The following is a 25,939-nucleotide window of genomic DNA, read 5'->3' as shown; positions in this document are numbered from 1 at the left end:
GTCAGTCTAAAGTTATATCTATCTAAATAAATATACGGGGTGTAATAAATAAATTTATATTGATTATATATATATATTATAATATATATATATATATATATATATTATATATATATATATATATATATATATATAATAAAGAAAGAGGCTGCGCTAATATGTGACAAAACATATAAACAGATAAACATTCAGTGAATGGCCACCACAATTCAATGTGAACTCAATTGTGAATGATACATAAACAATCAGTAAATCACCACAATAATAAAAAAAGCAATCTGTGAATCACCACAATTAAATATGAACTTAATTATAAACTGATAAATAACAAAGTCCATCAGCTGCAAGTGAGATGTAAAAATCTTGAATATTCAGACGGATTGAACAGCTTCTGAACACCATGACAGACCAGTGAACCTCCACCACATAAAATGCGTGTTGTCAGCACACAATGGATTCCTGATAAATATTAGGCAGATCATCCACACATCCAGACCAGGGCAATATGATTAGAGGTCGACCGATATGAGGTTTTTCTCTGGCCGATGCCGATATTTAGAAATCGCGATGGCCGATATATGATGCCGATTTTTTTAGGCCGATATGTTAGGTCGATTTTTTATCATAAAATCTAGCAGTTAGACCCCTTTCACACTGGGGCGTTTTTCAGGTGCTTTTGGGCTAAAAATAGCACCTGTAAAGTGCCTGCAAAACCACTTCCCTGCAGTCTCAATGTGAAAGCCCGAGTGCTTTCACACTGAGGCGATGCGCTGGCAGGATGTTAAAAAAAAAAAAGTCCTGCAAGCAGCATCTTTGGAGCGGTGCATACCGCTGCTCCACCACTCCTGCCCATTGAAATTAATGCGCACCGCTGCCGAAGCGCCTGCAAAGCATTTAGGCAGCAGCGCATTTAACCCCTTCCTCGGCCGCTAGCTGGGTTATAAGCGCCCCGCTAGCAGCCGAATGGCGCCGCTAAAATGACGATAAAGCACCGCTAAAACTAGCAGTGTTTTACCGTCAACGCATGCCCGCTCCAGTGTGCAAGCAACCTTAAGTAATAAGTGATACAGAAATGTTTTTACATTTAAACATTAAACAAAGCAAACCTCCAATCAGTACACTTGTATGTATAATTTAGATTAAAAAAAAAAAAACTATATCTTAAATATTAAATACACAAAAACAGGTAATCAAAACTTTTGGACGAAAAAAAATTATTTTTTTTAATTCATTAGTGTATTTTTTTGTTAAAATTGCATTTAAAAGACCGCTGCGCAAATATCGTGTGACATAAAATATTGCAACAACCGCTATTTTATTCCCTAGGGTCTGTGCTAAAATATATATAATGTTTGGGGTTTGAAGTGATTTTCTAGCAGAAAATACAGGATTTTTACTTGTAAGCAACAAGTATCAGAAAAGATTTAGTCTTTAAATGGTTAAACTGAGAGCTTCTACACACAGAGTTCAGTCCATTGATAAGTGTAAACATTGTATATCTTTAGGTTCTTTTTATCAGATTTGGCAGGCTGCCCAGAGAGGAGAGAAGTCGCTTCACAGAAGACTTCAGGCAACTTGCATTGACTTCTATTACAGAAGTCATTTGCAAGTCTGGGTGAAGTTATAATCGGCCTTTTTTATCAGCACAATCGGCGATGCAGATTAAACAAAAAACGCCAAATATCGGCCGATATATCGGTCGACCTCTAAATATGATGTTCAACGGTCTTACACATGAGCCAGGCAGCTACACCCAAAAAAGGAAAGAACTCGCCATAGTGTAAAATGTAACACACAGATTTAATTATGTTAAATGTTGCACTTACATGAAAAATGTTAAAAGGTAGCATCAATCGTAAAACAAGCCGGCCGGCTAGCGAACACCTATCCTCCCAGGATCACAACGCGATGACGTCAGCACGCCACTCCTCCCGGGTGAGTTCTTTCCTTTTTGGGTGTACCAGCCTGGCTCATGTGGAAGACCATTGAACATCATATTGCCCTGGTCTGGATATGTGGGTGATCTGGTTAATATTTATCAAGAATCCATTGTGTGCTGACAACTCAACAAATCGTGGACAAAGGCCCTGGCTGGGTTGATTGGCATGATTAAGCTTGCCTCTGGTAAAGCATGCATTTTATGTGGTGGAGGTTCACTAGTCTGTTGTGGTGTTCAAGAAGCTGTTCAATCAGTCTGAATATTCAAGATTTTACATCTCACTTGCAGCTGATGGACTTTGTTATTTATCAGTTTATAATTAAGTTCATATTTAATTGTGGTTATTTACTGATTGTTTATGTATTATTCACTATTGAGTTCACATTGAATTGTGGCTATTCACTGAATGTTTATTTCTATTCTTGCTTTCATGTATATCTCACTTTGAGCCACAGCTTTTCCTTCACCTATTTAAATTATTCCTTTATTAGCGCAGTATTTTCTATCTATAGCAAAGTCTCTCAAGTGCTTAATAGTACATGTGTGTTTCCCAAAGTTATATCTCTCCACCTACCAATCTCTTCCTGTAGCTTCAATATATTCTTGTTAATATTCTTCATAAATATAAAATAAATTAAGAAGATTACAGCAGGAAAGAGTCGGGGGTACCATGCTATTTCCTTGGAAAGTAAATGGCTTAGGAATGTATGTGGAGAAATTTCACCACTAGAGTCCCAACTTTTTACACAGACACCAGTTTTATTATATTGAACTGATTAAGTGGCAACTTAAAGAAGCCACAAAATGGGTTTTATTTGGTAAAATATAGTAACCAGATGTTTTACTGAAGCAGAAGACTAAGGCACCGGCAGGCTTTTTTTCTGCATGGGCTCTACTTACCCGAGAATAACACGTGCCTTAAAGTAGGAAGGCTGCTTTTTAAGCTAAAGATATTACGATTTTTTTTATAGCTGACCAAGCAACTTCTAGTAGAATGAATGATAATGAACAGTCTCAAACTTATAGCATTGTATAAAATTTGATTGCATAACAGGTCATATAATAACTTCATTTCGTCCAGGTTCTGACGACTACTACTGGTATATTGAATGATATGTACATCAAAAAACACGGATTTTAATGCTCGAAATGTTATGACAGAGGGAAAAGGTAACTGAAAGGCCAGCAGTTAAGTACATTGGGTTATACTGTGGATGTCATTTTTCTATAGGTCGTAAAGTTGTGACAAATTTCAATATAAAATGTATTTGAAGAGAAAAAAAAAAAAAGTAGGGGGGAGCGCCTTTAGGAATTTTCAAAACCAAGTAAGTAAAAAGGTAACTTCACACCTGATAAAGTTGCTGTTACAGCACATCAGTGTGAAACTCCATAAATGGCTTTGAAAACGGTAGTCGCATGACCATTTCAGGCTGTCAGCTGTTTGCTGTGTAGTGACCAGACTAAGCACAGTAAATTGCTGCCAAACTGTGGGTAACTGGCTAGTATGCAGACTTCAATACACAACACAGATGCCTGCTAGTTGCAATTGAGGATTGGTCATAAAATAAGCTGTCAGAGGTGATAAAGGCACCGACACTATACCACACCATTCACAAAGTAATGTGTTCCACACTGATGTCTGGTAACAGTCACTTCATCAGGTGTGAAGATCCCTTTATTTACTTGTTTATTGTATTGACCCAGCTACTCAAGAGGCTCTTCGCCTACTCTTACTCCATGCTGATAAAAATTCTTTGGGTCCAGCTACATATAGAAGACCTTTACCAAGCCCACTTTATCTAAACTATGTCAGTCTCTAAGCTCCACTGCTTATGTAAAGGTGTGCGTTTTTGTTTCAATTTATTATATGCGGCTTACAGGTGGTACTGCATAATAGTGCATAATAGTATATAAAGGGGTAGTAAACCTTTGTTTTTTTTTTACCTTAATGCATCCTATGATGCAGGCGCCGGGGGCGGGGCCGAGTCTCGCTTTCTGTGTGAATACATGCAGAAGCATGACTTGGGAGAGTGCCCGCACGGGTGTCCACCAAGGAAAGTGCTTCTCCGACGCGGACACCCGTTGCGGGGAGGAGCTACCAGCGCCTCCAGGGGACCCCAGAATAGGTGGATAGGTGCCATTCTGTGCAAAACGAACTGCACAGTGGAGGCAAGTATGACATGCTTGTCATTTAAAAAAAAAAAAAAAAAGAAACAAGGGTTTACACCCCCTTTAAGGGTGCCATATTACTATGTAGTGTTGGAAGCAGATTTACCATGTCTTTCTAATTGGGAAAACACATTTAAGAATGAACTGTGCTACCCCCTCACTCTTCAATGTGTAAACTTTGGTACACAATATACCAAAGAATGTACTACATATCTAAAAACAACCATAATAAAGTCATAAAAAAATAAAAAGGAAGAAGGAGGGGGGATTTAAAGCGACTGTCAGGAAAAAAAAAATCATATCATACAACCCATATACACAGCTCTTACTGTGAAGAAACCTTTGTGTATTTGGAGATGATTTTTTTTTCTCTCTACATGTACAGAGTACCCCCTTGTCCTCTGATGACCTTAAAGTGAATAACTGAACACAAAGTTCACAATATGGACCCCTTATGTATTCATACATGTTGATCATATCCCCCCTTAACCCCATCTTCTCAAGAGAGAATTCAGTTCCTCTAATCTTTCCTCATAGCGGAGCTCTTACATGCCTCTTATCAGTTTGGTTGCCCTTCTCTGCACTTTCTCCAGTTCCCCGATATCCTTTTTGAAAACTGGAGCCCAAAACTGAACTGCATATTCCAGATGAGGTCTTACTAATGATTTGTACAGGGGCAAAATTATCTCTTTCTAGTGTCCATACCTCTCTTAATACAAGAAAGGACTTTGCTTTGGAAAACTGTAGCTTGGCATTGCATGCTATTAAGCTTAAGATTATCAAAACCCCCAGATCCTTCTCCACTATGGATTCCCCCAGTTGTACTCCCCCTAGTATGTATGATGCATGCATATTCATAGCCCCCAAGTGCATACATTTACATTTATCAACATTAAACCTCATTTGCCACAGTTGTCCAATTAACTGCTTGCCGACTGCCGCACGCCGATTTACGTCGGCAGAATGGCACGGGCAGGCAAAAGGGCATACATGTACATCCCTTTGAATTTGCTGCCTAGCGGAGCGTGCCAGCGGGTCCCACAAACTCTATGTTCGTTGGCGGCTTGCGATTGCGGCGAGGAGAGGCAGAAGGGGGAGATGTAAACAAGGCATTTCCCTGTTCTGCCTAGTGACATGACAGGGATCTACTGATCCCTGTCATCGGCAGCAGTGATCTCTGTCATGCTGTAGTGAGCCCATCCCCCCTACAGTTAGAACACATTCAGGGAACACACTTAACCTTGATTGACCCCTAGTGTTTAACCCCTTTCCTGCCAGTGTCATTTATACAGTAATCATTGGCTATGATCGCTGTATAAAAGGTCAAGGGTCCCATCTGTCTGCCATAATGTCGCAGTCCCGATAAAAAAAAAAAAAAAAAAAAAGCCATAAATCTATCCCCTATTTTGTAGACGCTATAACTTTTGCGCAAACCAATCAATATACACTTATTGCGATTTTTTTTAATCAAAAATATGTAGAAGAATACATATCGGCCTAAACCATGGAAGACATTTGTTTTTTATATATTTTTTGGGGATATTTATTATAGCAAAAAGTAAAAAATATTGCTTTTTTTTTTCCAAAATTGTCAGTTTTTATTGTTTATAGCGCAAAAAATAAAAACCGCAGGTGATCAAATACCACCAAAAGAAAGTTCTATTTGTGGGAAAAAAAGGACGTCAGTGCCAAATCGCAAAAAATGCTCTGGTCAGGAAGGGGGAAATCCTTCCGGGGCTGAAGTGGTTAAACAGTGCATTGAGGTTGGCTTGTAATTTGGAGATATCCTGTAAGGACGTTATTCCACTGCATAGCTTGGTGTCATCTGCAAATGGTACTTTTAATCCCAGACCCTATATCATTTATAAAGATAATAAAAAGTAAAGGTCCCCACACTGAACCTTGGGGTACACCACCGATAACCTTAGACCCTTTAGAGTAAGAAGCACTACTTTCTGAATTTTGTCTGCTTTTGTGTTCATAATGAAAATCATGACTTCTCATTTAAATGCTAAAAAAAAAAAAAAAAAAAAAAAAAAATATAAAACAATGCAACTATGTGATCCTCCACCTTTGGCCTTAACAAGACAATGAGTTATCAGACCTGCGAGAAATGAAGCTGGCCCTACAAAAGAGGCCATTGCACTTTCAAGCAGAAGAAAAAAAAAAAAAAACAAAAAACAGAAAAAACAGAAAAAGCATCGCCACTAGATTTACAAAACAGGGCCTTACCGTATGCAATAGGAGTGAGTTTCAAGACTGTGTGCAAGGGGCACTTGAGGTAAGGCAGCGTATCTGTAAAATAACACACAAGATAACGTTCAAACATTTTGACTCACAGACACGGTGTAGGAAAAATCAGGAACGATAAAAAGGCAATGCATTTTTTTTCCTCATAGTGAAGAGGAGTAACTACAAGAACCAGAGCGGAAGACATCTTGCAACACAGAGGCACATAGACAACTGGAGGGCAGGCACATAGGGAGCTTGAAAGAGGGACCAGTAATTGTTCAAATCTCCTGGAATTTGTAATATCAGACATTCCTTGTTGGTTACAGTAGTTATGAATATTTGAGTGTATATGGTTTTTTGTTTTTTAGGTAAAGATATTAAAGATCTGTAAGGTGTGTGTGTGTGTGAGTGTGAGTACACACGAAATGTATGTAGAGATACACGAAATGAGGATGAGGAGTACAGAGCAGCACAAATGAAGACGGACCTGACTACGGACACCCAACCCCAGGAGAGGTGCGTGTGGTGTGTGTGGTGTGTGCTGACACAGGGGCGATCCATGGAGGAGCCGACAGTACTGGGCATGGCTTGGGCAGAGGATCGGACTTGGCAGCTGGTGGGTTAGTCCTCGGCATCACGGCGGCCGTGCGTCTCCTCGCAGGCCATTAAGATCACTTCTCATTTTGGCCAATCGGGAAACGGGTCTCAGGACCCACTTCCTGATTGGCCAGGCAGAGAATCAGTGTGACAATAGTGAATATTCATTCGCTATTGTCACACAACTGGCTCAGGGCGCAGTGCTCTGTGACCCGAGCCCACCCTTTTTTGAAGCCAATTAGAGCCTCTGGCTCTAATCACGTGCTAAAAAAACCCAAAACAAATCCATTGGGATCCAGACACCCGGCGCCCTGCATGTAGATTAGGGAGACGGACGCATGGATGGATGCATGCATGGAGGGGGCGGCGCCTGTGCCCCTAATGGACGAGCCGCCACTGGTTGTTTGGAATGCAGAGAACTGCATTGGCTCGCAGAAGAGTCTCTTAAAAGCCTACACACGGTGCGCTTTTTGATCCCCATAATTAGAGATCAACATGTTTTGTTTAGAGGCAGAGTGTGTGGTGGAGGAACTATTGTGAGGAACGCTTTCTGCTCACTGTGTCCTGAAGCTTAGGATTTGCACTCCTTACTCGCTGGGTCTTAAAGTCTGGATGTACTTCATGAACTTTTTTTAATTAATCTTTCTCATGTTTTGTGCAACATGCATTTGTTTGCACATTCATATATTGTGGTTTGAGTATTTTTGTTTCACATTTCTTGTACATATTTGATATTCTTTCTCAAGTGTATTGTGGTCACTGACAGTCATCTTTTTTACACACAGACACTGCATCTCACAAAAGTGAGCACACCCCAAAGTGAAAATGTCCAAACTGGGCCCAAAGTGTCAATATTGTGTGGCCACCATTATTTTCCAGCACTGCCAGGTTGCAACCGGAGTCCTCTTCCACTCCTCCATGACGACATTACAGAGCTGGTGGATGTTAGAGGAGCTCATTCTGTGCAAAAATGGTTGCCCAAACATAATTGTTATGATTTTGTTTCAATCAGCTTTTCGGGCTCGATAGCGGGTTAAGAAACAAATATATGAGCAGTACAGATTTTGTATGGTATTAAGCATGGAAAATACTAGATTGCCCTATACCCAGCCAACATGTTATGGGTAAAACTAAGGGTTCATTTTCTATCAATGAGCTTGTTATGGCTAAATAAGGAGTGTCTTCTGGTAAGCGGAGTTGGCTAGCATTTATGAGGGATATGTCATGGGTTAATCAGGTTTTTGTATTGAGAAGCAAAATGGTATAAATGGTATGGTATATAAATAAATATGGCAAAATGTGGACAATTTAGCATTTTTGTCTTCACTGTTAAAGTGCCATGTATATACATGCATTTGGATTATGTTTTCACCACACAAAAACAGTGGTCTGGATTCTTCTTCAACAGATGAAGAATGCAGGCATCCAACTTCTCCATCTACTGGACCAGGTGGCTGGACTCTGGGTGGAGGGGGTCGGACACTGGCGCCATAGGGTAAGCTTTCAGTACCTTTCCCCTTCCTAATGCTGAGTCTTTCCAGGACCCAGCAGTAGAAATGGGCTTGGGTGTGTTCAAACTCCCACATGCCCGATCCCGCCAGGAAGCCGACAATGCACAGCGCTAATCAGACAGGGAAAACTTTCCTGATCTGTGCAGCTGCCTGTGATTAGCGCTGTGCAGTGTCGGCTTCCTGGCGGGATCGGGCATGTGGGATTTTGAACACGCCCGAGCCCTTTTTCTACCCAGCAGTATTGTTTGACAAATGACTATATCTCTTGTGCAGTAAAGGTTCAGCAGTTAACATTGTAGGTCTATAAAAACATGCAACCTGCTTGCTGTGATTTGAAGCCAATTCCTGTGTGTATGAATTCTAACGTGTGATTTTTGCTGCCAGGTCCGTATGGCATTTCAGTGGCCCGATTGCTTTAAACCCCCGCCATGTATTCCCGGCTCTGCTTGCCCATCTGGGGGCCCAGGACCGACATGGCGGGTGCAGGGGAGGGAGAAGAGCGGACAAGCGTCCACTCTCCTCCACTTCCTTCTGTGACCCAGAAAGTGACACGTGTGACGTCACTTCCGGGTCACTTGTCACTTTCCCTGGCTAACATGGCTGAGAAGGGATGATGTATTGTAACGCAATGTGCAATCCAATCAGTGGAGCCCAGAGGAGACATGCAGGGTCTTTTAGACCCTGCATGTCACATTAAAGAGAACCTGTCACCTAAAAATCATCACACAGGGGACTTTTTGTGCTCTGTCTCATAAAAAAATAATAATAAAAAAAAAAGTTACACCCAAGCACATGAAATCACCCCCCAAAAATTGAGGCCCCCTCAAAAAATGCACACGTCGGGGCACCTACGTGTGAAAACGTTGAATTCAATACAGGTTCGCCACGCACGCTGGAGAAAGAGCTATAATTCTAGCATAAGACCTCATGCATAACTCTAAACTGATGACCTATAGGGGGCTTTTGAAGTGTTCCCTATAAAAAATATAGGGTATTGAAGTTTGTCACCATTTCCCAGGCCACACAAATATAAAAGTTTGACATGTTTGGTATTCATTTACTAGTTGCAACCTGGTATTTTATGTTTTACCAAAAATGTGGTTAATTTATTACCTTTTTTTATCCTAAAATTCACTTGTGTGTTTTTTATTGAAATTTTGTGTTTCCTACTGAAATTTTGTGTTTCCTAGACCTTTGTGGTAATATCAAAAATTGAAACTACTGCTTATTCTAGTCACTAGGGCGTCTTTCAGAAAATATATAATGTTTGGGGGTTTTATGTAATCTTCATGCCTAAAACGATTTTTTTAAACATGCAAAAAAGGCTCTGGCAGTGAAAGGGTTAAAAGGATAAGTTCACATTTCATAACAGGTTACAGCCATATTCAGGGTGTAACATGCAACATGTTATGAAAGGACTGCACTCTGATCTCTCCATAAAGAGCCTGTCACGGCCCATGCCAAGGGATGAAAACATCCCCTGTAATAGCAATAAACGTAATCCAAACAAAAAAAAAATAAAAAAATTAGACCATGTATAAAAAGTTTTTTTTTTTTTTTTTTTAAACACAAAAAATTAAAGCACCCCATGCATACAAAAAGTGTCAGAATTGGCCCGGCAATTGGCCAGAATTGCCCCCCCCCCCCCCCCCCCAAAGAATGTAAAAAAAAAGGCGAGGCTGCACAGGGATCCGGCCACAAGGCCACGTCATTCATTCACAGTTTTACTGTGAATGAATATATACAAGTACTGATGAGCACTTTTGTAGTCCATTGGGTCTTCCTGCAATTCAGTAACTGCCCAACCATAAGGCAGACAGCTTACTCTGCAGGATCCAGGCATTGTACCCATGATCTGCTGATCACAGATGCAATGCCTTACAGACTGCAGTGAAAAAAGAAAAAGGAATTGCATAAATATTCTTACCCACAAAAAAATGTGCATTACTTTTTTGTAAAAGGTAAACTTATCCTTTAAGTTCAATTGCTGGCAGTGCAGTAGATTGCCTTGCCCTGTGCTGGAAAAAGTACTGCATGCAGTTCTTTTTTTCAGCGTACACTATACGCACACCTCTACAACATAGTGATGTGAACTGGGCACACTGGAAACAAAGCACTTTGCCTTGTCATGCGGTAAGGCTGCATAGGGATAGCCGCCAAATACAGTCCCACCGCATCTGGTGAGAATATACCCTTACGGCTGTGGTTTTAATGGTAGGTTAATCATTTGGCAGCTTGTGTTTGTGATCTGGCTCTTAGGGAGGTGGAACAAAAGAATTTATTTTAATTGTGGTGTTTTTTTTATACGTGAGTGAGGAGGGGGAAGGCTGCAATGTGCCGCACAAACATGTAGATTGTGTCAAGAAAAGGCAGAACCAAGCATATACACAGTACACTTTCCTGAAATAATACCATTAACATTTAAACAAGTATTCACACAATATATAGACAGCCAACTCCAAGATACCCCAGCCTGTGACCTCTATAGAAATGCCCCTTTAATTAATGCCCCTATCTGTCCAAGTGTGTACCTGCACTTTTATCCAAGAAGTAGGCCAGCAGGCAGCGCATGACAGCTTGATGGCAAATAACTAGTACATTCTCCTGGCGCTCCAGTTCCATGATCACAGGTTCAAGACGTTGTACCAAGTCCTCATATGACTGGAAAAAAAAAAAATATAATAGTTTAGTTTTATCATATATCTAATATAAGGACGGATTAACACCTGGCCCATTGGGTTGCACACAGACAAGGCAAACCCTTTTGTTTTAGTTCACAACAAAAATGCTGCAGCTGAATCAAAAATAGCAACAAAGTAGAAGCAGCATATGAGCAGTTTTCATTTCTGCTTTGTTGGTTTGGCAGAGACACACAAAGGGGGTCTTCAGCTGCAAATCAGCGAGTCTGGGCTTCTCTGGTGTTTCTGTACCTTTTAGGGAAACCGGGTACCTCCAGGTAAGCCTGTTCTCAATTAATGCACTGCTTTATATACAGTGCCTTAAAGTATTCCTATCCCCCTGAAATGTTTCACATTGTCATGTTACAACCAAAAACGTAGATGTATCAATAGAATATTGGGATTTTATGTGATAGGCCAACACAAAGCGGCACATAATTGTGAAGTGGAAGGAAAATGATAAATGGTTTCACACATTTATTTGTAAAAAAATTTGGAAAAAGTGTGGCGTGCATTTGTATTCAGCCCCCTGATTCAATACTTTGTAGAACCACCTTTCTCTGCAATTACAGCTGCAAGTCTTTTTGGGGATGTCTCTACCAACTTTGCACATCTAGAGCGTGACATTTTTGCCCATTCTTCTTCTCCAAATAGCTCAAACTCTGTCAGATTGGATGGAGAGCGTCTGAACAGCAATTTTCAAGTCTTGCCACAGATTCTCAATTGAAATTAGGTCTCGACTTTGACTGGGCCATTCTAACACATGAATATGCTTTGATCCAAACCATTCCATTGTAGCTCTGGCTGTATGTTTAGGGTCATTGTCCTGCTGGAAGGTGAACCTCTGCCCCAGTCTCAAGTCTTTTGCAGACTCGACCAGCTTCCCTGTCCCTGCAGAAGAAAAGCATACCCACAACATGATGCTGCCACCACCATGTTTCACAGTGGGGATGGTGTGTTTAGGGTGATGTGCAGTGTTAGTTTTCCACCACACACAGCGTTTTGCTTTTAGGCCAAAAAATTCAATTTTGATCTCATCTGACCAGAGCACCTTCTTCCACATGTTTGCGAGAAACCATATCGGGGACACAGCAAACTGCAAGCGGGACTTCTTATGGCTTTTTCAACAATGGTTTTCTTCTTGCCACTCTTCCATAAATGCCAGATTTGTAGAGTGCACAACTAATAGTTGTCCTGTGGACAGATTCTCCCACCTGAGCTGTGGATATCTGCAGCTCCTCCAGAGTTACCATTGGCCTCTTGTCTGCTTCTCTGATTAATGTTTTCCTTGTCCGGTCTGTCAGTTTAAGTGGATGGCCATGTCTTGGTAGGTTTGCAGTTGTGTCATGCTCTTTCCATTTTCAAATGAAGTATTGAACAGTGCCTCTGTGAGATGTTCAAAGCTTGGGATATTTTTTTTTTAGATCTAACCCTGCTTTAAACTTCTCAGCAACTTTATCCCTGACCTGTCTGGTGTGTTCCTTGGCCTTCATGATGCGGTTTGTTCACCAAGGTTCTCTAACAAACCTCTGAAGGCTTCACGGAACATCTGTATTTATACTGAGCTTAAATTACACATAAGTAGACTCTATTTACCAATTAGGTGACTTCTGAAGGCAATTGGTTCCACTAGATTTTAGTTGGGGGTATCAGAGTAAAAGGGGGCTGAATACAAATTGCATACCACACTTTTCAGATATTTGTAAATAATTTCTTTCACTTCACAATTATGTGCCACTTTGTGTTGGTCCAGCACATAAAATCGCAATAAAATACATTTACATTTTTGATTGTAAAATTACATGTGGAAAATTAAGGGGTATGAATACTTTTTCAAGGCACTGTATGTCCCAAGTTGGGAGCTTAGATAGGGACCAGACTCTACAGAGGTACCTTGATACAGCAGTGTGGCTTTACAAGTATTTGCAAAATGTATCCAATGCAAAAGGACAGCTTTGTATACCCAAAAAGGTTGACCGATTACATGGGTATTTTGTGCTGGCTGGCTTGTGCTCTGGATAAAATTTGAGCTTGCTAAATATAGACACCATAAACAATACAAAGTTTATTGTTACTGAATACATACAGCAAACTCCTAAGTAATGGGCACTCCACCTCTATGAATGACCCCATTTTCAAGAAAGAACTTGCAATTTGCAGAGATTCAGAAGTTTGAGCTGTTCATTTAGCTAGGATATCAAGGATTTTCCCTCATTGTCCAGTGCAATACCATAACTGCATTACATGGCTACTGTTGGATGAAGTGGATTAAATTTAAAGCCTCTGAACCTAAAAACTGCAAAAGTCCCCTTTCTCTTTAGTAGGAATTACTTCCTCTAGCTCAGTATCTAACATCTTCTGTCTGAGAAAAAGGAAATTTTCTTGGTGACAATAAATGCTAAGGATCATCCACATTCACAGACACAAGGCCTTTTCTTAAATACATGGTTGGTAAATTGTATGTGGTCAAACAATTTTCTGGAGCCCAACTATGAAGATTTTTTCACCATTTATCACCAGTCACCATTTTAGACTAAACCTTTTGACGTTTTGTGCTGGTACACAAGTTAATAATTGCTTGTGCATTTTTGAGTCCATCAAACTGGACATATTCCTCTTATATCAAAAAGGAACCTTTAACACAAATACTGTGCCATTAGTTAAATCAACTGTGTTTAGCCATTAGCTGATGATACCCCATCTTTATAGCTGGGATTTGTCTTCTTACAGTCATTAGGCAGGTCAGGTTAGGTAGCCAATAGCTCGGCAATAAACAGGACACAGCTGTTGAGCTAAAAGGTTTCCTGGTATAGTGTACATAAACACACAAGTAATAGCTGTGTCTGCAGTTCGGAAGCAACAATATGGGAACATGTCTTACCGTACAAGAACATACTGATAATTGAATTATATCTGCCATAAAAAGGAAATGGAAAGTAAAATACTAAAATGTAGAACAACCATATAAGTGTGTTATTGTAAAAGAGCACTATTAGCAAAACTTCCTGCATTTGGATTAAAATGATCTGGATTAAGACATTTTTCAGTCACAAGTCCCTGATTCATCTGTATATGCATATAGGCTCTATGATGTACACAAAAGTACAATATATCTATATATACACACACACACACACACACACACACACACACACACACACACACACACACACACACACACACACACACACATAAACCTGTATTTATTAAAAAAAAAAAAAGTGTGCCTAAAGTGGATGTAAACCCCCATTTACATGACCTGGGCACATGTATCTATAGAGTTTACTTACTTATCTCACTCCAAAGCCCTAAGTCTTGTGTCTTTCTGCTGCTCTGTTCCTCTGTTATCAGCATTACTTCTGACAAGCTCTCTGAAGATAAAAGCAGCTGGAAATGAGTGTCAGGGAGGGAACTTCTAGATAAGCAAAGAGCTTGTCTATTCACAGCACAGCTCTGCAAGTTTCTGTTCCTCTGCCTATGTGAAAGGGGGGGGTGCCTTTCCTCCAATCAGCTCACACACACAGTGTAAGCCCAGACCCCCCCCCCCCCTCCACTGCTGAAACAGGAAGAAAAATGTCTAACACTATGTGCATTTTCTAAAAGGGTCTAGAAAGCTGAAGACAGAAGATATACATGTAAAAAAACATATAGGCAGATTGGTTTCATCTCTGTGTATCATCTGAGGCTGTTCACTTCACTGGGTATATGAGAGGGTTTACATCCACTTTAACCACTTCAGCCCCGGAAGATTTGGCTGCTCAATGACCAGGCCATTTTTTGAGATACGGCACTGCATCTCTTTAACTGACAATTGCGTGGTCGTGCGACATTGTACCCAAACAAAATTGATGTCCTTTTTTCCCACAAATACAACTTTCTTTTGGTGGTATTTGATCACCTCTTCCATTTTATCTTTTTTTTTTTCCTATAATAAAAATCCCTCTCTTTTTTTTTTTAACACATTTTTTTTCTTGTTTTAGGCCGATATGTATTCTTCTACATATTTTTGGAAAAAAACTAAACAAAAAACACACACGCAATAAGCATATATTGATTGGTTTGTGCAAAAGTTAGAGTCTACTAAATTGGGGATTTATGGCATTATCTTTTTTTTTTTACTAGTAATGGCGGCGATCTGCAATTTTCATCGGGACTGCGATATTGCGGCGGACAAATTGGACACTTGACAATTATACAGCGATCAGTGCTATAAAAATGCACTGATTACTGTATAAACATCACTGGCAGGGAAGGGGTTAACACTAGGGGGCGATCAAGGGGTTAACTGTGTTCTAACTTTAGGGGGGATGGGACGAGAGAGAGAGAGAGAGAGAGAGAGAGAGAGAGAGAGAGAGAGAGAGAGAGAGAGAGAGAGAGAGAGAGAGAAAGAAAGAGAGAAAGAGAGACACACACTTCGTATGAACACACGATCTGTCTCTACTCCCCTGAAAGAACTGGGATTTGTGTGTTTACACACAGATCCCAGTTCTCGCCCTGTCACGAGCGATCGCTGGTGCCCGTGTGCCCCTAGTGGCTAAAAGGAAAAGCAACATAAGGTAACGTCGATTTGTCCATCCGAGCAAAACTGCGGCAGCTGGTCCGGAAGTGGTTTAAGCAGAAATTCCCCTTTTGGGTCTAACTCCGCTTTAAGCAATGGCTTTTCTACATTACCACTCTACACCTCAGACCTGCAGCTCAAAGTCATTTCTGTACAGCTGAAGGTGAGAATTGCATTAGTCAGTGACTACTAAGCTGCACATGCAGTTGTTTTCCTGCGAGGTGCCTTTTACACAAGATGCTGACTCTCAGAAACTTGTCTTCTGATTCTGCTGAGTCTTTAGATCTGCCAGTCCTGTTCCTGCCAGTGTTATGCAGTGTCAAAGTACCATTTGATAGTGGAATGGGGTAGGAAACTGTACTCACAGACCTCTTTTTTTTTTTAATAAGAGAAAACACCCTGGGCCTATATTTCACACTGGCTATATCAGTTTTGTCACATTTTTGGCAAGAAAAAAGAAAAAGGCTAATAATGGAATCAGGTTACTTCAGTTTCCATCAGTTTGTATGCCCATCTTCATTTCAGTTTATATCCACAAGAATGAAAAGAATGCAGACCGTTTCTGTATTTTCTCAGCTGACTGATGTAAGCCGATGTAAAGAGATATGTCGCCCAGTCATTCTTGCTAAAAAAATTAAAAATCAATAACGGAGAATTGCTGAGAGTGGGAGGGGTTATATGGGTGTCCTTACAGCTCTTCTTGCCAGTGTCCAATCACCTGAAGGTGAAAGCATTTAATCCAGTCATCCAAGACACTACACCTGTGCTCAAAGAGTAAATTTACAGGCAAGTTAGAAATCCTATTTTGAATGTCACTTATTGCAAGCCACTTAATTCTGGATCCTACAGGGACTATTTTGCTTGCACAGAATACAAGCAGTTGCAGTGAAGAAAAGAAAAATATGAAATGTCACTGTAGGGTGATTGCAGCAGTAGACAATGCAGGTGCAAGTGGAAACCCACATGCCAATGCGGTACAAACCTTATACTGTATATTTATATTCTGGCTGACAAAAAGCTCACTGACCTCTCCTTTTGGATAGCGGTATCTGTATTTATCCTGGTCCCGCAGGGCGAACTCCAGAGGAAAGGACTCCTGAATTTCTTCATAACGCATCTCCTCACATACACCCTAGTAGAAACATAGCAGAATAATTTATGTGGATCAAGCTATGCACTGCCATTTGCAAAATATACAATACCAATTCAATAAAAAACAAAACAAAAAGAAAAAAAAACTGACAATAAAAACACAAGACAGAAAACAAAAGTGATTTAATGATTATGAATAGTTAGGTAAATGCAAAATCTGTTTGCTCATTTGTGGAAGTACGACTATGAACTTGGCACCTCCTTTGCAGTTGCTACAGCCCAAACCATCTGGGTAGGTTTTCCACAAGATTTTGGAGTATGTTTGAATTTGTGCCTATTTAGCTAAAAAAAAAAAAAAAAAAAAAAAAGTTTTTGAGATGAGATGTTGGACAAAGGCAACCTGGTTTGCATTCAGTTTCAAATTCAAACCAAATGTGCTCAGTAGGATTTAGGCGATAGCTTTGTACAGGACACTCAAGTTACTCCGAACCAAAAACCGGTAAAACCATTTCAGGAATGTAATTTTAAGAACAGGGGCACGGGTCACACTAGATTGTAAAAAGTCCTTGCCCAAACTCTTGCCACATTACTGGAAGCACGGTTGTCAAAAAATATTCCTTGTAAAATGTAGTATTTCTAGTTCTGGTTACCACCACTAGAGGGAGAACTTTTTCAAGGTAAATGCAAGTTGGTAATAAAATCTGTAAGGGTGAATTCACACTGTATGCAGTGACAGATGTTTTATCACATCATAAAATGTCTGTCATTGCAGGGACACGCAGGAAACAATTGTTTCCTATGTGTCCCATTCATGCTGCAACGCAGCCTAAAACTGCACTGCAGCGTGCTGAGATAAAACGCAAGCATGATACATCTTATTGCATCGCATGTACCGAATCACGTGTAAATGTACAGCAAAGCAAATTGCCGTGAATGAAAACACACACCACACAAACCCACTGCCAGCACATCCAGGAGCAGCAGCATTTTAGCAGTGAAAAAAATAAATAAATAATTGATGCATCTGTGAAGTGTGTAAATGCACATTAACGCTAGGTGCATTTAGCGCTAATTTATTTCACTGGCCAGAATAATAAATGTATGAAATAAAATTACCGCCCTAGCGCTTGACACATGTAAACACATTTACACACGTCAAGTGTTTTTGCTGCCAAACACTGCTGCTAGACGAAAGGCGTCTTAGGAAAAAGAGGCTAAAAATCCAGTAAGCATGAGAACTTAAAACAGGTGACTGGCAGGTTTCATAGTAGGGCACAGTCCAAAGAAACAACAGAGGCCAGGCTGACTCTTTAGTTATGGTGGTGAGGGTATATGACAGTGGGGACACACACACACACACACACACACACACACACACACACACACACACAAAGGTTAGGGCCTGTTCACACCAAGTGCAATGGAACTCCGCTGCAATGCTGTGACATGGGCTGCCATCCAATGCACTGCATTTTTTTCCCCACACTGGACATCACACCAGTATTGTATAGGGAACGGGGCACTTGAAAAATAATTGATTTCTATGCTTCTTGCAATGATTAGCATGTATCCAGTGTGAAAAAAAAAAAAAAAAAGACACTGCAAATTATGTGAATGGAGCCCTTAAAACTATGCCTGGTGGAGGAACACTTACAGCATCAATCTCATTCAGAGTTTTCCACTGTTCATATGGTACACCCAGAGCCTCTGCTGTCTGTATTGTTCTCTTCATCTGGCTTGTCCACACTTTGAGTTCATGGATATTTTGTTCATGGATGTATTTAGCCAAGCATTTGGCAAACTGAGGAAACAAAACAAACAGTTTAGAATTGTGCAACAAAACATTTTGACTTCTAGACAACTATAAATTATACAGATGTGCCAACAATATACTAGAAACCAAGATACGCAAAAGTTCAATTATACTGGACAAAAACAGGAATTCTAACTTGTGCCAGGCACTATAGCCTGCTGCACCTAGGTAGGTGTCCAGGGATCTCTGTACTATACATTAGAAGGACCCATGGACTGGTTGGTGCTGACTGAGAAAAATGTACCAGGAGAAAGAATATATATGTCTCTCACATGCTCAACAAAGCAGCTCAGAAGGCATCCACGCAGGCACAGTAGTACCAGATGTAACACGCAGATGAGGAGAAAAAATAAAAAAATGGTGTAGATTCACAACAAAGTGTTGTAGTCCACATTTCTTAGTGGCCAAGGCATAGGAGCGTCAGCCACTTACCACGGCAGAGGTCTTCACACTCTAGATAGGATGTAACACATGGTGGGCATAACCAAAGGGGCCTTCAGGGAAAGGGCCCGCTGCTGGCAGACCACAGACCTGGCTCTACCTCTTCATCCAAGGGTACAGGTACGGCCCCCAAGACTCAGCCTAAGGAGTAAATCGATCCAGAAGCTGCAAAAGGAGCCACAGTGGCTAAGGTGCAGCCTGAAATCTCGATAGGAGACTTATCTTAACCACTTCAGCCCAGAAAGGATTTGCCCCCTTCCTGACCAGGCCATTTTTTGGGATATGGCACGCTGTACCCAAACAAAATTGATGTCATTTTTTCCCCACAAATAGAGCTTTCTTTTGGTGGTATTTGATCACCTCGATGGTTTTTATTTTTTGCGCTATAAACAAAAAAAATGCACCAATTTGGAAAAAAAAAAACACCACAACAAAATAAAATTTCTTCATCAGTTTAGGGTATATATATTACAAAATAGGGTCTAGATTTATGCCATTTTTATTTATTTTTTTACTGGTAATGGCGGTGATCTATGATTTTTAATCGGAACACACGATCTGTCTCCTCTCCCCTGACAGAATCGGGATGTGTGTGTACCGGTCCTCGCTCTGTCACGAGCGATTGCGAGTGCCCTGCGGTCATCACGCCCACACATCGGCTCCGGGGACACGCTACGCACGCCTGCTACAGCGTCTTAAAGAGCAGACGTACAGCTCGATGGCTCACACAGCAGTGCCAACCTGCCACAGTATAACTGCGGAGGCTATTCGGGAAAGGGTTAAAAGGAAAAAAAAACAAAAAAAAAAAACACACAAAAACAAACACCCCTTCAGAGGAAAGAGGTAAGCTTCCCTTCGTAAAGAGAAGGAGGCTATTCACATAAGAACACTAGCAAAAAACTGAGGCTAGCTGGGAGTGGAAGGGGTTAGATCAGGGTGTTCTTGCAGCTTTTTGGCATAACACCAGATTTGTTAATGGAAAAAAAATTACATAGACAAACAGTGGATAAAAAGTCTACACACCCCATTTAAAAATGTCAGGTTTCTGTGATGTAAAAAAAAAAAAAAAAAAAAAAAAAAAAATTACAAAAGATAAATCATTTCAGAACTTTTTCCACCTTGAATGTGACCTATAAACTGCACAAATCAATTGAACCACCAAGCTTCATTGTGGGTATGGTGTTCTTTTGGTGATGTACAGTGTTTGTGCCAAACATCTTTTGGAATTATGGACAAGAAGTTCAACCTTGGTTTCATCAGACCATAACATTTTCCCACATGCTTTTTGGAGACTTCAGATGTGTTTTTGCAAAATTTAGCCAGGCTTGGATGTTTTTCTTTGTAAGAAAAGGCTTCAGTCTTCCCACTCTACCCCATGGCTCAGACATATGAAGAATACGGGAGTACCACACAGCCAGTACCTGCCAGATATTCCTGCAGCTCCTTTAATGTTGCTGTAGGCCTCTTGGCAGCCTCCCTGACCAGTTTTCTTCTCGTCATTTCATCAATTTTGGAGGGGCGTCCAGTTCTTGGTAATGTCACTATTGTGCCATATTTTCTCCACTTGATGATGACTGTCTTCCCTGTGTTCCATGGTATATCTAATGCATTGGAAATTTTTTCTGTACCCTTCTCTTGACTGATACCTTTTAACAATGTGATCCCTCTGATGTTTTGGGGAAGCTCTCTGGCTTTTGTTGTAGGATGCGTCTAAGAAAAATGTCAGGAAAGACCTACTAGGACAGCTGAACTTTATTTGGGGTTAATTCGAGGCACTTTAAATGATTGCAGGTGTGTATTGACTTCTATTTAACACGAATTTGAATGTGATTACTTAACTCTGAACACAGCTACATCCCCCAGTTATAAGAGGGCGTGCACACTTATGCCCCCCACCCCCCCCAAAAGATTTCAGTTTTTTTAACTGAGTTGTACAGTTTATATGTCACAAAAAAGGTGGAAAAAATTCTGAAATGATTTTTGTCTTTTTTTACATCATAGAAACCTGACATTTTAACAGGGGTGTGTAGACTTATATGTATTTAATATGTATTTATTAATATACATACACTCCTGGATTACAGAATACCCCCATTAATGAAATGTTCAGCTTGTGTCATTGGTTCACTGCTTTTTTTTTACATCTGCACCAAGATAGAAGTCAAAATTCAGGCATCACTTGCAGTAGCAGCTTACTTTATATCTCATCCTCTTCTATGGAAGGATGCAGATTCTGCAGCTTTTCCCATTACAAGACAGACTGCACTAGTTCTAATGATGGTAGCTCCTTTAATGAAGGTAGACCTTTAAAACTTATTTTGGGAAAGGACACTATTAAAAACTTACAATATTTGCTAAAATCCTTTTTTTTTTTTTTTTTTTTTTTAAGTGCTGATGCACAAACTGTAGGGAGACGCAACTACCTGCAGGCAACAGTGGCTCCAAAGGATTCTGCAAGAGAAAAGGGGCCACCCTGAAGCAAGAAACTGGAGGATTAATGTTCCTCTTAACAAAACTGCAATTGCACTTAAAGGCAAACTACAGACTAACACTCATACTAAACAGATTCAACTTTTGTAAGGTCCCAGTAACATTTTATAGGGAAACTAATGCAAAAGTTGAATCTTCTGTGGAGTGCAATATATGGTGGACATGTCAAAATTAGATATGATGCACCTTTTCAGGATATGGTTTGACCCAAGTTCCACTCAACTGCAAATTCATTATGAAGATTAGGAAATTTTAATGAAGAAAGGTCCAAAACCCACACGGTTACAACAGATTGAAAACGTTACACCAGGTCCGGATTACAATGGATTACACCAATTGTGTTGCCACTTCCTTATTCAAAAGTCAAATTTCATCATAAAGAGAAATTAGTCAACATGGTGAAATTAGAATTAAATTGCAGAACCAGAACAGCTTCCATTTTCAGATAATTTCTAACTGAAGCAGTGCACTTTATTTTGAAGAGGATCTATATAAATCTGTACAAAGGCAAAAAGAGTTCAACTTATTCAGCCTCAAAGTGTTTATTAACCCAAAAAAATAAAAAATAAAGATCCTGTTTCCTTAAAGCATGTTATACAGCACAGTGCTTGTGCTGTGTCATTTGGACCCCCGTATCACCTGAAATACCTGGCTGATCCTGCCTGGCTATACCCTCCCCTCTGCAAACAGACCACGATAATCATGGCTGCTGAGCCCTGACATCGTGTTCCGCGATTCCGTCAGTCCGCTCCCGCCACTCAGCTGATTGACGGCGGCTCGGCGCTCTCTTCCCCCTCCTCCCCGGCAGATGTCGCACAGGTACATTCTTAGTTTTTTTTTTTTACAAAACACAGGCACAATTATTAAAACTGGTGCAGAGAGGACAAGACCATGTAATAAAAGTGGGTTAACAACAACTTTAATGTCTGTAAGCATAAATTACCAAATATGTTTTCAGACCCTTCAGTTGCTTAGCAAATTAAGGCAAATGGTATACATTTAAAGAGTCAATTAATTTCAACAATCTTCCCATAGGATTATATGTGAATTCAAAACATAGTTGTGCTCATAAGTTTACATACCCTGGCAGAATTTATGATTTCTTGGCCAATTTTCAGAGAATATGAATGATAAAAACTTTTTTCCACTCATGGTTAGTTTGGCTGAAGCCATTTATTACCAATCAACTGTTTACTCTTTTTAAATCATAACGGCAACAGAAACTACCCAAATGACCCTGATCAAAAGTTTACATACTCCAGTTCTTAATACCATGTATTGCCCCCTTTAACATCAATGACAGCTTGAAGTATTTTGTGGCATTTGTGGATGAGGCTCTTTATCTTCTCAGATGGTAAAGCTGCCCATTCCTCTTGGCAAAAAGCCTCCAGTTCCTGTAAAATCTTGGGCTGTCTTGCATGAACTGCATGTCTGAGATCTCCCCGACTCAATGATATTGAGGTCAGGAGACCAAGATGGCCACTCCAGAACCTTCACCTTATTCTGCTGTAGCCAATGACAGGTCGATTTGGCCTTGTGTTTTGGATCACTGTCATGTTGGAATGTTGAAGTACGTTCCATGCGCAGCTTCCTGGCTGATAAATGCAAATGTTCCATTAGTATTTTTTGATAACATACTGCATTCATCTTGCCAAAATTTTGACCAAATTTCCTGTGCATTGGTAGCTCACACATCCCCAAAACATCAGCAATCTACCTCCGTACCCTTCATCATAGGCCTTGTTGACTCCTCTTCAAATCTAGCGTTTATGGTTGTGACCAAAAAGCTAACATTTTGGTCTCATCACTCCAAATGACTTAGAGCCAGAAGGTTTGAGGCTCGTATCTTTGTAGCATAGTGGTGTAGTGGTTAGCACTTTCAACTAGCAGCAATGGGGTCGCTGTTTCAAATCCCAACCACGACTCCATCTGCCTGGAGTTTGCATGTTCTCCCTGTGCCTGCATGGGTTTCCTCCGGGTACTCCGGTTTCCTCCCTCACTCCAAAAGACATACTGGTTGGTTAAGCAGATCCTCTCCATAAATTTGCCTAGTACTGTATGTGTATTTGTATGTGTTTGTAAGCGCGTTGTGATCCTTCGGGGTAAATGAGCGCGCTATATCAAGATGCAACTCAACTGTTTGGCATATTGTAAACGGGCTACTTTCTGGCATTTTCGTAGTAATGGCTTTCTTCTGGTGACTCGACCATGCAGCCCATCTTTCTTTAAGTGCCTCCTTATTGTGCATCTTGAAACAGCCACACCACATGTCTTCAGAGTCCTGTATTTCACCTAAAGTTATTTGTGGGTTTTTCTTTGCATCCCGAACAATTTCCTGGCAGAAATTTTAGTTGGTCTACCGGACCGTGGTTTGGTTTCTTTTCAACAGAACCCCTCATTTTCCACTTCTTGATTAGAGTTTGAACACTGCTGATTGGCATGCTCGATTCCTTGGGTATCTTTTATATCCCTTTCCTGTTTTATACAGTTCAACTACCTTTTCCCGCAGATCCTTTGACAATTCTTTTGCTTTCCCCATGACTCAGAATCCAGAAGTGTAAGTGCAGCACTGGATGTAAGATGCAAGGGTCTGTCAGGAGTCCAGAAACGCATTGAACTTTTATAAAAACACACACACTAATTACAAGCAAACAGATCACAGGTGAGGATGGTTAACTTTAATAGCCATTTAAACCCCTGTGTGTCAACTTGTGTGCATGTTATCAGGCCAAAATCACCGGGGTATGTAAACTTTTGATCAGGGTCATTTGGGTAGTTTGTTACCATTACAATTTAAAAAGAGTAAACACAGTTGAGTGATAATAAATGGCTTCAGTCAAACACGAAGCACGAGAGAAAGAAGTGTTTGAGTGTCAATATTCATGTTCTCTGAAAAATGGCCAAGAAATGATAAATTCTGCCAGGATATGTAAACTTATGAGCACAATTGTATGTGCATGTTATATACCTGGTAAAGCCTCCCTCGTGTAGAAAGCCTCCCTCGTGTAGAAAGCCTCCCTCGTGTAGAAATCTAAAAGGCCTGAAACTACCGAAACTAGGCATCGGCAGTTAAAAGCACATTGCTGGTGAAAAAAATAAATATATGAATAGTGCAGTGGTGGCCCGTCCATAGGAGGCGCACGGGTGCCGGAAACAGTGCATGGGAAGCGTGACGTCAATGTAATCACACGATTGCAGACGAGACATGTCTTTTGCCTGTTTTTTGCTGCCTTGTGGTGCACTGCGCCTAAACACTCCATGCATTGTGTGTTTTTTTGATTGGCACTGGCAGGCAGTGCTTTCCCTCAGAGCCGCGGCATCACTTCCAGTTTCTCTGTGCCAGTGAGAAACCGGAAGTGACGCCACCAGTCCGTGGATGGAATGCACGGCCCAAGCGGTGCCTATTTGGGGAAGAATATGATGGTAATGTTGAAACCCCCAGTGCTTGGACCTAGCAATATCTACAGTCAACAGATAGAGGATCTATGTCTGATTTTTTGCTTGAGAACCACTTGATGCTTTTGCCTGTTAAGATTGTCAAAACAGATCCGGATATTGATTGACTTAAAATCTACTTGCAGTGTTCTGAACTTTGCATCCGAGACGATTTTAAAATCAGAGAAAATCTTAAAATTAAAGAGGAAGATGTTGGGTATGGTCAGAAGCTGTATCAGTCTGTTTCAGGCTCTGCATCCTGGTCAGGGAGAGCCAGGGTAAGCTCCCTAGCCACTACTCCAATGCTGGGGTTTGAATATTGGCTAGTAAAACCATGGGTTGTTTTTAGGAGGATGTTCAGTTTTGAGTTATTCACAATAGTAGTTCTGGATGCAGTTCTGCTTGCCTTGACACCAAGGAACATTAAGAGACCTTTGGCAGTAAATTCAGAAATGTCTCAGCTATGGAAATGAATTTGGTAGAAAAAAAAGCTAAGGAACTACAGCGCTACTGTGTAAAATAAGAGCAGATGGAACACAAGTGGAGGCAGCTCCTCTGGCTCCTCTGAAAAAATAGGTCCTGATAACCTCAGAGGATAATTGTGAATGGAGGAAGAGGGCGTTAACAGACAGTGCGGTGAAAACACGAGACAAAAAAAAAAAAAAAAAGAAAAAAGAAAAAGAAAGAAGGATAGAAATGGAGAAAATCCCACTTCCAAAAGTGGAGAAAAATGCTGGTTATTTGTGGGGGGGCGGTGGGTCTCGCACAGGTGCTGTGGAGAATGGCTGGTATGAGTGAGGCTTCAGATGAAGTAACAGGTTGTTCAGATGGACGTCTGCGGCTGCGAGATGTCCAGGCTGTATGGTAGATGACAGGATCCGCCGATGGGATGTGAAGGAGCAGACAGACATCCCTCCTGCATGTCATCGCTTCACAGGCTCTCCTATCTCACTTATACCAGCCGTTCTCCACAGCACCTGTGCG

The 25,939-nt window shown here is 40.7% G+C and overlaps 1 protein-coding gene across 1 annotated transcript in view; it reads right to left on the bottom strand.

Moving 5' to 3' along the window:
• Nucleotides 1-6,340: 6,340 nt before the first annotated feature.
• The window catches only part of LOC141103186 (6-phosphofructo-2-kinase/fructose-2,6-bisphosphatase 4-like), a gene marked incomplete at its 3' end in the record, with an annotated part of 92,736 nt that continues 73,137 nt past the window's right edge, over nt 6,341-25,939 (bottom strand). The window contains 4 exon segments of the mRNA XM_073592515.1: nt 6,341-6,403; nt 10,980-11,109; nt 16,712-16,816; nt 18,431-18,577. Coding sequence (XP_073448616.1) covers nt 6,341-6,403; nt 10,980-11,109; nt 16,712-16,816; nt 18,431-18,577 — 445 coding nt within the window.

The sequence above is a fragment of the Aquarana catesbeiana genome, linkage group LG07, assembly GCF_042186555.1.
Source record: "Aquarana catesbeiana isolate 2022-GZ linkage group LG07, ASM4218655v1, whole genome shotgun sequence".
NCBI classification, from domain to species: domain Eukaryota; kingdom Metazoa; phylum Chordata; class Amphibia; order Anura; family Ranidae; genus Aquarana; species Aquarana catesbeiana.
The sequence above is the reverse complement of the archived record's forward strand: the minus strand, read 5'-3'. Positions and strand labels throughout refer to the sequence as shown.